General features: G+C 52.5%; 1 protein-coding gene across 1 annotated transcript in view; it reads left to right on the top strand.

Annotated features, from left to right (window-relative positions):
• pcif1 (phosphorylated CTD interacting factor 1) overlaps nt 1-16,086 on the top strand; it is a 42,480-nt gene extending 26,394 nt beyond the window's left edge. The window contains exons 11-16 of the mRNA XM_030087394.1: nt 3,089-3,258; nt 9,877-9,963; nt 10,036-10,220; nt 11,632-11,725; nt 11,792-11,967; nt 14,634-16,086. Coding sequence (XP_029943254.1) covers nt 3,089-3,258; nt 9,877-9,963; nt 10,036-10,220; nt 11,632-11,725; nt 11,792-11,967; nt 14,634-14,946 — 1,025 coding nt within the window. The 3' untranslated portion in view covers nt 14,947-16,086. The remainder of the gene's footprint in view (nt 1-3,088; nt 3,259-9,876; nt 9,964-10,035; nt 10,221-11,631; nt 11,726-11,791; nt 11,968-14,633) is intronic.
• Nucleotides 16,087-16,665: the final 579 nt, after the last annotated feature.

Here is a 16,665-nt window from a genome sequence, read left to right on the forward strand (position 1 = left end):
ACCACAGGTGTAGTTCTGGCTACAGTTTGTACCACAGGTGTAGTTACACCCATAGATATCTTCTAGAGTCTCCACGCGTACCACTGGTGGTACGTCAGCTCCCTCTAGTGGTACGCGGGGGAATCACAGAAACGTATATATTCTTTGAAGATTAGTTAAAAGTCAGAACTTTCAGAAACAAATAATATCACCAAAATACATAATAATTTCAAATTAAAACACGTCAAATCCACTGCTATTCACAGTCAGTTTTTCTCTTCTAATATAACGTGTTGGACTGCGACGTGCTCACGTTCAGTCACGCAGTAGTCATCGACGATTAAACTAGCTGAGCTTCACCGTCATGAGCGTGCAGAGGTGAAACGAGAGGTCCCAAAACTCTACAAACGTGGCTCCAAACAGGAGCTATGAGGAAAAGAAGTGCAGAACAGGAGGAGAATAGAACCAGCAGCCCTGCTGGAGCTGAAGCTGACGACACTGAAGCAACACGAGGCTGTCAGGAGGCTGATTAAGCAGCGTAGCCGAAGAATCACCAGCATCTGCTAGCGTTAGCAACAAACAACGCTGCATGAGTGTGCACACGCGAGAGAGAGAGAGAGAGAGAGAGAGAGAGAGAGCGAGAGTTGCCCCTTCGTGTGACAGTTCCAGTGTTCTGCCTTTGCAAACTGTGGCTGACAGAATTAAACAAAAACAAAAAGACCAAGACTGCTAGAAATATACCTGCTTCCTGTGGGTGTTTTTTTTTTTTACTTTGGTCATAATGGTGGTACTTGGAAAGCCTAATTTTTTCTGAGGTGGTACTCAGTTTAAAAAGTTTGAGAAACACTGTTCTAGAGCACACTCGACGCCTCCCGGCAGACTCCACGCCGTCCGCAGAGGGCGGCCATCTTAGTACGGGAAAGCTGTAGAGTTCTGTGGATCAAGGTGAGGCTGGTGATCTGTGCAGCGTTTATACTCTGATTTCGCAGAAATGTTTCAGTGGAACATCTTAAAGCACTAAAAGGCAGCTGCTGCTGTGACTCTGAGTTATATAAAAACTGGTTGATCAAGAGATTCACTCAGTTGCCTTTTATTCATTTACTTAATTACATTGGGACTGTAATTCCATTACTTGACTTGAGACTTTCTGAGCTCCTTTTATAAATGTTTACAAAACCTGATTCAATATTTTTTAACAGTGTGTTTTCTGGTGCACAATTTCATGTTTCAATAATCTATAGGGGACATTATACATTCACACTAGATTTAATAATGAGGAAGGTTACCGTTTAATGTTATATTGATAAATATAGTATATTCAATATGACGAGGTTCATGAGATTTGAGTTTTTCTGAAGTTTCAGGTGGGTGAATAGTTTATCTTCAGCCTCCACTGCAGCCCTGCCACAGCTTAAAATATTTCCATCCAAAGCTAAAAATATCAACATGTATGGTTTGTCTGAATTATTCATAAGAGCTATAAATATATCTCAGTGTCAGGATTTGAACATGGAGCCTAATATGAAGAATATTATGAATATTCAGGATATGATATATATTTTATATATTTAGGGCACGCCATGCTCATCAAGCATGTCTTGTCATTAACAGAGATTTGATGTTTATTACAAACCAAACAGTTTGAAAATCGGTTGAAATTTGAGCGAGTTACAGCTTGTTGAACAGTTCATGTCTCTTCATGAGCCAGATTCCCGTACAAAGATGGCCGACCTCTGCGGACGTCCGAGTTCAGCGCTGACGAGGCGTCTAGTGTTCTGTAACATATCTATGGTTATAGCTACAGTTTGTACCACAGGTGCAGTTATGGCTGGGGATGTTTGATAACACTTGTTTTCACGGGGCGACAGCAGCTCAGTTGGTAGAGTTATAACCGGAAGGTTGGCGGTTCGATCCCCGCAGGCGTAAAACTGTCGTCGTGTCCTTGGGCAAGACACTTCACCCACCTTGCCTAGTATGAAAGTTGTGAGTGAATGGTTGGTGGTGGGAGGGGCCGACGGCGTCAGGCTGCCCCCCCCAGGGCCGCTGTGGCTACAGCAGCAGCTCAGCTCCACCCAGTGAGCAGAGGATGAAGAATGCAGCGTGAAGCGTCTTTGAGTGTCCTGAAAAGCGCTGTATAAAACCAATGCATTATTATTATTATTATTATTCAGACCGATACTGAGTACGAGTACTCCATCTTCAGTGCCCAGCGGTGACGTGTTCAGTGGAGTCGGCTGTTGTTTCACCAGGAGGCTTCAGGTTGAAACTGGCAGCGCTGCTTCAGTCGAGGACACTGCAGTCCTGTCAGGAAGAGAAGTGTGTTTCCAGATTGAAGAAGTTACCTGATGGTCGTCGAAAGCTCTCGTAGCCTGCTGCCATCTTTCATGGCGGTCCCACGTTCACTGGCGACTGACGATACGACTGTCTAGTTGTTCCTGGGCCTCAGGACTGAAGCTCAACCTGAACGACTGAATAAAGCCAGTCTGTCAGTGTGACTTTACCAGAGGTGGGAGATTGGAGTCCGATCCAGTCATCTCCATGCCATGTCTTTGCTCTGACCGTGTATCACACCAGGTGAGCCTAATCAGCCCTGCTCCTCAGCCTGTCTGTGGTACATGGTGAGGGCAGAAACATGGCATGGAGATGAATGATCGGGCTCCAATCTCCCACCTCTGGACTTTACTAATGCATGCAACAGTCCCTTAAGGTCAGCTGTCAAATATTAGGGTGTTCATATTTGTGAAGACAGCAGTAAAGAGAGAAGAACATCAGGACGGCTGACGACAGTCGAGCTGCATGTCGGTTGACGTTCTCAGGTTTCTTCTGAACTGAGGACTGTTTAGGGCGGATCTATCCTGATCTGTGTCTGACTGAACCGGCAAGAAGATCAACCACATTATATTTGGTTATCAAGTCATTGCTTACTATGACCAGGTGAAATTGTAAGTCAGCCTAAAGGTGACACCATTATCAGGTGAAACAGGAAGTGGTGAAACAGGAAGTAACATGATAACGAGATTATACTGAAGCACATCAATCTCTGGACCAGCTGTACGTTTCTGCTTCTGAGATCATAAATCAGGTGTTCTAACGCTGCGTTGTGTTACAGAGGTGTGTGAATCGTCGCCGCAGTCTCGCCTGGTCTACTGTTACCCCGTCCGTCTGTCCATCCCCTCGCCGCCGCTCCCCCGAGTGGAGCTGCACTTCGAAAACGACATGGCCTGTTTACGCTTCAAAGGAGAGATGGTCAAAGTCAACAGAGGACACTTCAGCAAGCTGGTCAGTGTCTCCACAGGACACACTCTGCAGGCCTCTGCATGCGGTCCAGCTGGACTCCCTCTGCTGGGGGGTTCTCCTTCAGGGTGTAGTACCTGGGACCGGGTAGTTCTGCAGAACCCACTCAGTCGGGGTTCCAGGCGAGATGTGACGTGTCCAGACCGGGCCAGTGATCGCTTCATGGCTGCTCGCTCAGCTGTCCACTGTCTGAATCCTGGTGCGGGGGTGGGGGACTCCGGTCCTGCGTGTTATCAGTGTCTTTACTTCCTGGTACTTCCTGGCAGTAGGGACTGGGTCCGGCTTCACCATGAAGCCTCGGCTCAGTGCAGCACTGAGAGCATGCAGGACTGCAGTGGAACGGGTCCAGGGATCAGGACTGCAGTGGAACGGGTCCAGGGATCAGGACTGCAGTGGAACGGGTCCAGGGATCAGGACTGCAGTGGAACGGGTCCAGGGATCAGGACTGCAGTGGAACGGGTCCAGGGATCAGGACTGCAGTGGAACGGGTCCAGGGATCAGGACTGCAGTGGAACGGGTCCAGGGATCAGGACTGCAGTGGAACGGGTCCAGGGATCAGGACTGCAGTGGAACGGGTCCAGGGATCAGGACTGCAGCTGCTCGCTCCGGTCCCAGCGGACAGGTCCAGGGATCAGCGCCGCGGTCCATCAGCAGGCTGCGTGTTTCTGTCCCACGGTTGAATTCTGACGGAGTGGGACGAAGCCACACGGAACCTAAAGGGTCTCGGTCTCTGAGCTGAGGGCCGGACCATTTAAGACCCTCCAAGACCAGGACAGCAGGATCAGCTGAAGTGGTTCATTGCAGAGGCGATCTCCTGGAAGACATGGAGACGGTGAGTGTCTGGTGACTTTTCCCACTGAGAGGAGGGCCTGGTGTGTGTGCTCAGTGAGCTAGCTGTTAGCTCCATGCTCTGATATTTTACCGTTAGCTCCATGCTCTGATATTTTACCGTTAGCTCCATGCTCTGATATTTTACCGTTAGCTCCATGCTCTGATATTTTACCGTTAGCTCCATGCTCTGCTGATATTTTACCGTTAGCTCCATGCTCTGATATTTTACCGTTAGCTCCATGCTCTAATATTTTACCGTTAGCTCCATGCTCTGATATTTTACCGTTAGCTCCATGCTCTGATATTTTACCGTTAGCTCCATGCTCTGCTGATATTTTACCGTTAGCTCCATGCTCTGATATTTTACCGTTAGCTTCATGCTCTGATATTTTACCGTTAGCTCCATGCTCTGATATTTTACCGTTAGCTTCATGCTCTGATATTTTACCGTTAGCTCCATGCTCTGATATTTTACCGTTAGCTCCATGCTCTGCTGATATTTTGCTGTTAGCGCCATGCTCATATATTTTAGTCTTAGCGCCGTGCTCTGCTGATGTTTCACACCAGCCGTCTTTAAAATGTTGCTTCTCAGAGCGAACCGTACAGTCGGCATGTTGGCCACGCCTCTTTCACTACAGGAGTATTAAAGCTGTTAAAGTGTTGTGACTTTGTGCCATGTGTGTGTTTAGGTTGTGTGTTTGTGTTGAAGACTGGAGCCGTGTGCTTCCACCCCGGTCCTCCGGACCCTCCCTGCTTCAGCCGGCGCCGTGCCGCCGCCGCCAGGAAGCCTCTGTGGTTGTACCTGAAGCAGAGAGACGACAAGCGGCTGCTTGGTTGAAGGCTCGTCTTCAGCAGGGTTTACTGCGGCTGTGGGGAAAACTGATCCCCGACGTTCACAGGCCTTCAGGTCCCACTGCAGCAGTGTTCTGCCCCTGTACCTGCAGAGTTCCAGAGCTCACTAGCAATTCCCCTCTGAGCTGTGGGCGGAGTCAGAACCAGAACCAAGACCTGCTGGATAGGGGCTCTGCAGGACCGGGGCTGGAGACCACTGGCTTCACTGAACAGAGACCCCCCTCTCCCTGGATCTCACAAGGATTTTAAATTTCATCCTTCCTGGTTTCCACACCATCCCCACCATCAGCTGATCCAGACCTCCCCACCATCAGCTGATCCAGACCTCCCCACCATCAGCTGATCCAGACCTCCCCACCAGCAGCTGATCCAGACCTCCCCACCATCAGCTGATCCAGACCTCCCCACCAGCAGCTGATCCAGACCTCCCCACCAGCAGCTGATCCAGACCTGCTCCGCTCTGGTCCAGCAGCTGATCCAGACCCGCTCTGCTCTGGTCCAGCAGCTGATCCAGACCCGCTCTGCTCTGGTCCAGCAGCTGATCCAGACCCGCTCCGCTCTGGTCCAGCAGCTGATCCAGACCCGCTCTGCTCTGGTCCAGCAGCTGATCCAGACCCGCTCTGCTCTGGTCCAGCAGCTGATCCAGACCCGCTCCGCTCTGGTCCAGCAGCTGATCCAGACCTCCCCACCAGCAGCTGATCCAGACCCGCTCCGCTCTGGTCCAGCAGCTGATCCAGACCTGCTCCGCTCTGGTCCAGCAGCTGATCCAGACCCGCTCCGCTCTGGTCCAGCAGCTGATCCAGACCCGCTCCGCTCTGGTCCAGCAGCTGATCCAGACCCGCTCTGCTCTGGTCCATCTGGTCCTCGCTTCTGGTCAGTCCTGCTGTTCTCCTGAAGCAGCTCCAGCTCTGAGGGATTCTGCCTCCTGCCCGGTTCCTCCTCTGCTGCTGTCTAGCTGTGGCGAACCGGCCCAGGTCTGCTTCCCTCTCCTGAACCACCTGGACCAGACCTGGACCCAGATTTCATAAATGTGCCTGGGAAGCTGTCCTGCTCAGTCAGTGTTCCTGCTCTGTTGTTTTGTCCAGTTGAAATAAAGACTGTTGAGACTGGGAGGCGGTTTGCCATTTTTCCTTCGGGCTGGTACGATGCTGCTGTTGCTCACTGGCACGTCGTCCGGCGCCGGACCGTGCTTCGCCACCTAGCTTATTTGATTAGCCGGCGACGTTGTTGGCAGTAGCTACCGTTGGTGTTCATCAGGTAAGCAAGATGGCGTCGTGATTGACAGGACGCTGCGCCTCGGACCCCCCAGTTTAGACCAGCAGGTTCTGGTTGTGTTGCTGGGTTGAGTATGGTTGTGTTGCTGGGTTAAGTATGGGTGTGTTGCTGGGTTAAGTATGGGTGTGTTGCAGGGTTGAGTATGGTTGTGTTGCAGGGTTGAGTATGGTTGTGTTGCTGGGTTAAGTATGGGTGTGTTGCTGGGTTAAGTATGGGTGTGTTGCAGGGTTGAGTATGGTTGTGTTGCAGGGTTGAGTATGGTTGTGTTTGGGTTGAGTATGGTTGTGTTGCTGGGTTAAGTATGGTTGTGTTGCTGGGTTAAGTATGGTTGTGTTGCTGGGTTGAGTATGGTTGTGTTGCTGGGTTAAGTATGGTTGTGTTGCTGGGTTAAGTATGGGTGTGTTGCTGGGTTAAGTATGGGTGTGTTGCTGGGTTGAGTATGGTTGTGTTGCTGGGTTAAGTATGGGTGTGTTGCTGGGTTGAGTATGGTTGTGTTGCTGGGTTGAGTATGGGTGTGTTGCTGGGTTGAGTATGGTTGTGTTGCTGGGTTAAGTATGGGTGTGTTGCTGGGTTGAGTATGGTTGTGTTGCTGGGTTAAGTATGGTTGTGTTGCTGGGTTAAGTATGGGTGTGTTGCTGGGTTGAGTATGGTTGTGTTGCTGGGTTGAGTATGGTTGTGTTGCTGGGTTGAGTATGGGTGTGTTGCTGGGTTGAGTATGGTTGTGTTGCTGGGTTAAGTATGGTTGTGTTGCTGGGTTAAGTATGGGTGTGTTGCTGGGTTAAGTATGGGTGTGTTGCTGGGTTGAGTATGGTTGTGTTGCTGGGTTAAGTATGGGTGTGTTGCTGGGTTAAGTATGGGTGTGTTGCAGGGTTGAGTATGGTTGTGTTGCTGGGTTGAGTATGGTTGTGTTGCTGGGTTGAGTATGGTTGTGTTGCTGGGTTGAGTATGGTTGTGTTGCTGGGTTGAGTATGGTTGTGTTGCTGGGTTGAGTATGGGTGTGTTTGGGTTGAGTATGATTGTGTTGCTGGGTTGAGTATGGGTGTGTTTGGGTTGAGTATGATTGTGTTGCTGGGTTGAGTATGGGTGTGTTGCTGGGTTGAGTATGGTTGTGTTGCTGGGTTGAGTATGGTTGTGTTGCTGGGTTGAGTATGGGTGTGTTTGGGTTGAGTATGATTGTGTTGCTGGGTTGAGTATGGGTGTGTTTGGGTTGAGTATGGGTGTGTTTGGGTTGAGTATGGTTGTGTTGCTGGGTTGAGTATGGTTGTGTTGCTGGGTTGAGTATGGTTGTGTTGCTGGGTTGAGTATGGTTGTGTTGCTGGGTTGAGTATGGTTGTGTTGCTGGGTTGAGTATGGGTGTGTTTGGGTTGAGTATGGTTGTGTTGCTGGGTTGAGTATGGGTGTGTTGCTGGGTTGAGTATGGGTGTGTTGCTGGGTTGAGTATGGTTGTGTTGCTGGGTTGAGTATGGTTGTGTTTGGGTTGAGTATGATTGTGTTGCTGGGTTGAGTATGGGTGTGTTTGGGTTGAGTATGGTTGTGTTTGGGTTGAGTATGATTGTGTTGCTGGGTTGAGTATGGGTGTGTTTGGGTTGAGTATGGTTGTGCTGTATCAAGGTTTTGGTTGTAGGATAAAACAAACCCGACAGCTGGTCTGTGTTATTATGGGATGCCTCGTATCGCTGCTGCTGTTTCGTGTCTCAGACACTGTCGGACCGTTTTCACAGCTCAGATCACTTTAAAGGGCAACTGTGGCTTTTTGACACCTGGACCGTATTTACAGGTGTGCATGCTCATGAAGTCACTCGGACAAACGCGGTGCAGCTCGGAGACCAGCTGACTTCTCGATAACACTGGCGACGGATGAAGAACCGTAGCGGAAATGAGCGACTGTGCAGAGACGATGTCCCGCTGGAGCCCCCTCGCCGTGGGCCCCTCGCCGTGGCCCCCTCGCCGTGGCCCCCTCGCCGTGGGCCCCTCGCCGTGGCCCCCTCGCCCCTCACCGTGGCCCCCTCGCCGTGGGCCCCTCGCCGTGGCCCCCTCGCCGTGGCCCCCTCGCCGTGGCCCCCTCGCCCCCTCGCCGTGGCCCCCTCGCCGTGGCCCCCTCGCCGTGGCCCCCTCGCCGTGGCCCCCTCGCCGTGGGCCCCTCGCCGTGGGCCCCTCGCTGTGGCCCCCTCGCCGTGGGCCCCTCGCCGTGGGCCCCTCGCCGTGGCCCCCTCGCCGTGGCCCCCTCGCCGTGGCCCCCTCGCCCCTCGCCGTGGGCCCCTCGCCGTGGGCCCCTCGCCGTGGCCCCCTCGCCGTGGGCCCCTCGCCGTGGGCCCCTCGCCCCTCACCGTGGCCCCCTCGCCGTGGCCCCCTCGCCGTGGGCCCCTCGCCGTGGGCCCCTCGCCGTGGGCCCCTCGCCGTGGCCCCCTCGCCGTGGCCCCCTCGCCGTGGGCCCCTCGCCGTGGCCCCCTCGCCGTGGCCCCCTCGCCGTGGCCCCCTCGCCGTGGCCCCCTCGCCGTGGGCCCCTCGCCGTGGCCCCCTCGCCGTGGCCCCCTCGCCGTGGCCCCCTCGCCGTGGCCCCCTCGCCGTGGGCCCCTCGCCGTGGGCCCCTCGCCGTGGCCCCCTCGCCGTGGCCCCCTCGCCGTGGCCCCCTCGCCGTGGCCCCCTCGTGGCCCCCTCGCCGTGGCCCCCTCGCCGTGGGCCCCTCGCCGTGGCCCCCTCGCCGTGGCCCCCGCTACATGGGTTGGGTCTCAGTAACTTGTGGACTCCGAGTTCATGAGCGTGACTCACCTGGAGAGAAGGTCCAGGTGTCACCGAGCTGGAGCGGCTCTTCAACAGCACAGGAAGCAGCAGCAGAGTGGCTCTCACACTCTCACACACTCCTCGCTCTCACACACTCCACAGTCTCACACTCTCACACACTCCTCGCTCTCACACACTCCACAGTCTCACGCTCTCACACACTCCACGTTCTCACACACTCACACACTCCACAGTCTCACGCTCTCACACACTCCACGTTCTCACACACTCCACCCTCTCACACACTCCTCGCTCTCACACACTCCACGCTCTCAGACACTCACACACTCCACGTTCACATAAACTCACACACTCACACACTCCTCGCTCTCACACACTCCTCGCTCTCACACACTCCTCGCTCTCACACACTCCAGGCTGTTTTATGCTGAGTCTGAGCGGTTGGTAGTTGAATGCTGTCGTTTCGTTTGTAGACTGACTTCATTAATCCGGTGTTGCAGCAGCATCAGCAGCAAACAGTCCAAATATTCCGTTTACGTGGAAAACTTCTGTCCTTTGTTTTAATCATGTGTGTTTTGGGGGCGGGGCTTAGTCAGAGGTCAGGAATGCTTCACTGAGAAACTCGGCTGGACGGGGAGCTGTGGTGACGACGGCTACAGGCGGAGGCGTGGTAGTCTCTCCTGTCCCGTCCCGGTCCCTGACCTGTCCCTGACCTGTCCCTGACCTGTCCCTGACCTGTCCCTGACCTGTCCCTGACCTGTCTCTGACCTGTCCCTGACCTGTCCCTGACCTGTCTCTGACCTGTCCCTGACCTGTCTCTGACCTGTCTCTGACCTCGGTCTCTGACCTGTCTCTGACCTGTCCCTGACCTGTCTCTGACCTGTCTCTGACCTGTCCCTCCAGGAGCTGCTGTACAGGTACAGCTGTATAGACGACCCTCGCTTCGAGAAGTTCCTGTCCAGAGTCTGGTGCCTCCTCAAGAGATACCAGGTCAGCTGACCTCTGACCTCTGCGCTGCCACGGCCGTGTGGGGCGTGTTGATGAGTGTCTCTCTCTCTCCAGGTGATGTTCGGTGGTGGTGCTAATGAGGGAACAGGCCTGCAGGGGGCGCTGCCGGTGTCTGTGTTCGAGGCGTTGAACCGGCAGTTTGGAGTTTCCTTCGAGTGTTTCGCGTCTCCGCTCAACTGCTACTTCAAGCAGTTCTGCTCCGCCTTCCCCGACACCGACGGCTTCTTCGGCTCCAGAGGGTGAGACGCACTCCTGAGCACTCCTCGCCGCCGCCACACCCAGCAGACACGCGGCGCGCACTCCGCGCCGAAGCGGGACGGGCTCCTGGTTTTCTGTCTCATGAAGCGGTTCCTGCAGGACAGACGCTTCTGTCCAGCTCTGTCCCCCGTTCAACAGAGGACTGAGCGTCCCCTGCCCCAGAGGACGCCCCCGTGGTGTGTGTGTGTGTGTGTGTGTGTGTGTGTGTGTGTGTGTGTGTGTGTGTGTGTGTGTGTGTGTGTGTGTGTGTGTGTGTGTGTGTGTGTGTGTGTGTGTGTGTGTGTGTGTGTGTGTGTGTGTGTGTGTGTGTGTGTGTGTGTGTGTGTGTGTGTGTGTGTGTGTGTGTTCCTCTGGGTTCCCTGGCTTCCTCCCACAGTCCAGAACCATGCATGTCAGGAGACATGGTTGGACTGGGACGGACTGGAGGACTGTCCCAGGACTCTGGTAGACCCTGCAGAGCCCTCCAGCTCCAGGACTCTGGTACACCCTGCAGAGCCCTCCAGCTCCAGGACTCTGGTAGACCCTGCAGAGCCCTCCAGCTCCAGGACTCTGGTAGACCCTGCAGAGCCCTCCAGCTCCAGGACTCTGGTAGACCCTGCAGAGCCCTCCAGCTCCAGGACTCTGGTAGACCCTGCAGAGCCCTCCAGCTCCAGGACTCTGGTGCAGCAGGGGCTCCGCTGAGCAGTGGGATCTGGACCTGCTGACCCGCATGCAGCAGTACTGCAGGGTTAGGACGGGGGTCCTCGGCCCCGCTGCGCTCCTAGTTAATGCCTAGTATGAGCAGGCCTCTGGAATCCTCTGGAATCCTCTGGAATCCTCTGGAATCCTCTGGATCAGGACGCTTGGTCCGCTGTAATAGCGACTGGAAACAGCATGAAGTGGAGGTCGAGGTGTCCTTGGGCAAGGCACTGAGCCCTGAATGGCCTCAGTGTTTCAGTACGTCGCTTTGGACCCAAGAGTCTGCTGAGTGGAGTTGTGTTGTAGCGGTCCTGGTCTTGGTGCAGACCGCGTTCAGGTGTTGTAGCGGTCCTGGTCTTGGTGCAGACCGCGTTCAGGTGTTGTAGCGGTCCTGGTCTTGGTGCAGACCGCGTTCAGGTGTTGTAGCGGTCCTGGTCTTGGTGCAGACCGCGCTCAGGTGTTGTAGCGGTCCTGGTCTTGGTGCAGACCGCGTTCAGGTGTTGTAGCGGTCCTGGAGGACTGAGTAGCAGCCTGTTCAGCTGGCTGGCCGGCAGGTGATCAGCCTGCTTGTGAGGACGCGCGCACACACACACACACACACACACACACACACACACACACACACACACACACACACTCTCTCAGAGTGGAAGGACTTGGCCAAGGCCGGGACCTGGACGGGCCCCCCTGAGCCCCCTGTGACTGTCCCTGCAGGCCGTTCCTGTCCTTCTGTCCGGCCAGCGGCTCGTTTGAGGCCAACCCGCCGTTCTGCGAGGAGCTGATGGACGCCATGGTGACGCACTTCGAGGTGAGTCCTCCGCTGGACACCAGGGAGTCTCTGGGCCCCGGACTGACTCCGGACGGTCTCCATCAGGACCTGTTGGACCGGTCTTCGGAGCCGCTGTCGTTCATCGTCTTCATCCCTGAATGGCGCGACCCCGTGACCCCGGCCCTGACCCGCATGGAGGGGAGTCGCTTTCTCCGCCACCAGCTGAGCGTCCCGGCCTACGAGCACGAGTACCGGTCCGGGAGCCAGCACCTCTGTAAGAGGTACCAGTCCCACAATGCACTGCTTCCTGCTGCATGGCTGGCTGCTCTGTACAGGAGACCATGAACACCGCTCAGCGTCTGTCAGTACACTACACTGTACTACACCGTATGACACTGTACTACACCATATGACACTGTACTACACTGTATGACACTGTACTACACCATATGACACTGTACTACACTGTATGACACTGTACTACACTATATGACACTGTACTACACTGTACTACACTGTATGACACTGTACTACACTGTATGACACTGTACTACACTGTATGACACTGTACTACACTGTATGACACTGTACTACACTGTATGACACTGTACTACACTGTATGACACTGTACTACACTGTATGACACTGTACTACACCATATGACACTGTACTACACTGTATGACACTGTACTACACCATATGACACTGTACTACACCGTATGACACTGTACTACACTATATGACACTGTACTACACTGTATGACACTGTACTACACTGTATGACACTGTACTACACCATATGACACTGTACTACACTGTATGACACTGTACTACACTGTATGACACTGTACTACACCATATGACACTGTACTACACCGTATGACACTGTACTACACTATATGACACTGTACTACACTGTACTACACTGTATGACACTGTACTACACTGTATGACACTGTACTACACTGTATGACACTGTACTACACCGTATGACACTGTACTACACTATATGACACTGTACTACACTGTACTACACTGTATGACACTGTACTACACTGTATGACACTGTACTACACCATATGACACTGTACTACACTGTATGACACTGTACTACACTATATGACACTGTACTACACTGTATGACACTGTACTACACCATATGACACTGTACTACACTGTATGACACTGCACTACACTGTATGACACTGTACTACACCATATGACACTGTACTACACTGTATGACACTGTACTACACTATATGACACTGTACTACACTGTACTACACTGTATGACACTGTACTACACTGTATGACACTGTACTACACCATATGACACTGTACAACACTGTACTACACTGTACTACACTATATGACACTGTAAGACACTGTACTACAGTATATATGATACTGTACTACACTGTATGACACTGTACTACACTATATGACACTGTACTACACTATGACACTGTACTACACTGTATGACACTGTACTACACTATATGACACTGTACTACACTGTATGACACTGTATGACACTGTACTACACTATATGACACTGTACTGCACTGTATGACACTGTATGACACTGTACTACACTATGACACTGTACTACACTATATGACACTGTACTACACTGTATGACACTGTATGACACTGTACTACACTATGACACTGTACTACACTATATGACACTGTACTACACTGTATGACACTGTACTACACTATATGACACTGTACTACACTGTATGACATTGTACGACACTATATGACACTGTACACCATATGACACTGTACTACACCATATGACACTGCACTACACCGTATGACACTGTACTACACTGTATGACACTGTACTACACTGTATGACACTGTACTACACCATATGACACTGTACTACACTGTATGACACTGTACTACACCGTATGACACTGTACTACACTGTATGACACTGTACTACACTGTATGACACTGTACTACACCATATGACACTGTACTACACTGTATGACACTGTACTACACTGTACTACACTGTATGACACTGTACTACACTGTATGACACTGTACTACACTATATGACACTGTACTACACTGTACTACACTGTATGACACTGTACTACACTGTATGACACTGTACTACACTGTACTACACCGTATGACACTGTACTACACCATATGACACTGTACTACACTATATGACACTGTACTACACTGTATGACATTGTATGACACTATATGACACTGTACACCATATGACACTGCACTACACCATATGACACTGTACTACACCATTTGACACTGTACTACACCGTATGACACTGTACTACACTATATGACACTGTACTACACTGTATGACATTGTATGACACTATATGACACTGTACACCATATGACACTGCACTACACCATATGACACTGTACTACACCATTTGACACTGTACTACACCGTATGACACTGTACTACACTATATGACACTGTACTACACCGTATGACACTGTACTACACTATATGACACTGTACTACACTGTATGACACTGTACTACACTGTATGACACTGTACTACACTGTATGACACTGTACTACACCGTATGACACTGTACTACACCGCTCTGCGTCTCAGTGTCAGTACGCTGACACGTACGCTGACAGTGTAATGTACACTGTACTACACCACTCTGCCTCTCAGTTACTGTGTACTGTGTTATAGTGTACTGCATTACAGTGTACTGTTACAGTGTAGTGTTACGGTGTATAGTGTTATGGTGTCGTGTTGCAGTGTACAGTGTTACAGTGTATTGTTACAGTGTACTGTTAGTGTAGTGTCACAGTGTACTGCACTACAGTGTAGTGTTGCGGTGCTCTGCGTTCCGGTGTACTGTTTCGGTGTACTGTTACGGTGTAGAGTCGTGGTGTGGTGCCCTCGCCTCTCAGCGTTGTCCTGTGTTCCAGGGAGGACATGTACTACCGGGCGGTCCACGGGACGGCGGTTCTCTTCCTGCAGAACGACGCCGGCTTCGTCAAGTGGCCTCCGACCGCGGAGCGTCTGTCCCAGCTGACGGCGGCTTACCGCCCGTCTCTGTTGAGGTCCTCAAGTCTGTCCTCACCTGGCCCCGCCCACATTGTCCCCGGAGACAGAGACTCCGCCCTCAAACCCTCTGACAGGAATTCCGGCGGCGTGACGTCTCCCGGCGACCATGACAACAACAACAATGGCGGTGGCGGCAGTAGCAGCAGTCCTCGAGAAAAGGTTGCCACCATGTAGAAAAGGGCGGAGCTTGTGGTGACTCCGCCCTCACCTGTGGAACAGGTGCTTCATTTGTGTGTTTTTCCTTGGATTGTCCCTCACCAGCACCTGTAGCACATCCTCACTTCAAACCCGCGATGCTTTCCTGCCGCCAGGGGCGTGGCCTCGGCAAACTCTGCCATCCCATTGGCTGTTACGAGGTCCCTCCTTTTAGCGCGGCTGCTGTCGGCGCCTGTGATTGGTTGGCGTCCTGAAGGTAGCTTTGCATTGAGAATGAGAAGCGGCGACAACCAGCAGACACCAGGACGCCAGACACTTTCTGATTGGTCTCCATGACAACGGGCTCCGTGATTGGTCGATAAGGCAGCTATTGTTTCTATTGAACTGTTCCTGCTTGTGGCCCCGCCCCCTGAGGCAGGTGAGCCAGTGTTTGCGACCTGTGGTCGTGGAGGAGGGACGAGCATGGAGGGGGCGGGGCCGGTGAGGGAGCACAGGCTCCTGATTGGTCGTTCAGAGGGGTGGCGCTGCAGTTGGTCTCTGGGCTGCGTCTTTATAGTTCTCATCTCAGAACAAAGTTTTCTAAAAAAAAAAAATTAAATAACTTTTTTTGCTTTACTTTTTTTTACTTTAGTTTTTTTTCGTATATTTTTGTAAATGTAAAATATTTAGTAACTATTTATCGTTTTGAGTCTTTCCCTCAGACCGGACCGGGTTGTTGGACAACAGCAGCGTTTGGACCAACTGTGCTTTTCCCACAGGTGGACATCTTGCAGCTGATTGGCTGCTGCCTGTCCCATCAGGCGTGTCTTCATGTAGATATTGTACAGTCTGTCTGTCTCCGTCTCTCTGGTTTAATTTAACGTTCTGAAGATGTTTGAACGGAACCAAAGTCATGAAGAAGAAATTTATCTGGAACATGAAACTCAGCTGGACCCTCCACCTCACACCCCCGTCCCTGTCCCTGTCCCTGACCCTGACCCTCTGTCCCCGTCCCCGTCCCCCTGACCCCATCCCTGACCCTCTGATCCTCCACCTTACACCTGTCTGTCAGGCTGCTTGTTTCTATGGAAACACCGACTCCGCCCACAGCTCCTCCAGCCTTGGTGTATTAGCAGTTCTGTGTGTGTGTGTGGGGGTGGAGGGGTGGGGGGGGGTGGAGGGGGGGGTCCTCTTCTGAGCTGGATTGTACATACAGTGTGTCCCTGGTCCTGCAGCGTCTCTTCAGTAAAGTCTTTCCTCCTCAGACTCGGTTCTGGTCCATGTTCTGCTGAGTCGGCGCCGGTCACATGACCTCCGCTGGGTTCCATCGCATTTCCTGGTGTTTGTCTCAGAACTTTGTCCCCACTTCAAAATGTCCATCAGTCCAGCGACTGATCCAAGAACAGAGACACAAACATGACAGGATTCTCAGAGACAGATCTGGTCTGTCCAGCACGGGGACGGACGGAGAACCGTTAGAGAACCGTTAGAGACGGAGAACCGTTACCCCCAAATTCCACATCCTCCATGTCCGGTCCGGTCCGGTCCGGTCCGGTCCGGTCCGACCCCCGCAGCAAACAGTTGCTATTTCAATGACAGCAGCTGGTCCTCCGTCCTGCTCCGTCAGTCCCAAATAGAGCCAGGGTCTGTTTTCCGGTCCAGTCCGGTCCGATCCAGACCAGATCCAGTTCAATTTGCACCAAACAGGAAAGAGAACTCCAACAACCTCTGGCTTTCTACAAAATAAAACCATTTTGT

This window comes from Salarias fasciatus, unplaced genomic scaffold, assembly GCF_902148845.1.
Source record: "Salarias fasciatus unplaced genomic scaffold, fSalaFa1.1, whole genome shotgun sequence".
Taxonomy (NCBI): Eukaryota; Metazoa; Chordata; class Actinopteri; order Blenniiformes; family Blenniidae; genus Salarias; species Salarias fasciatus.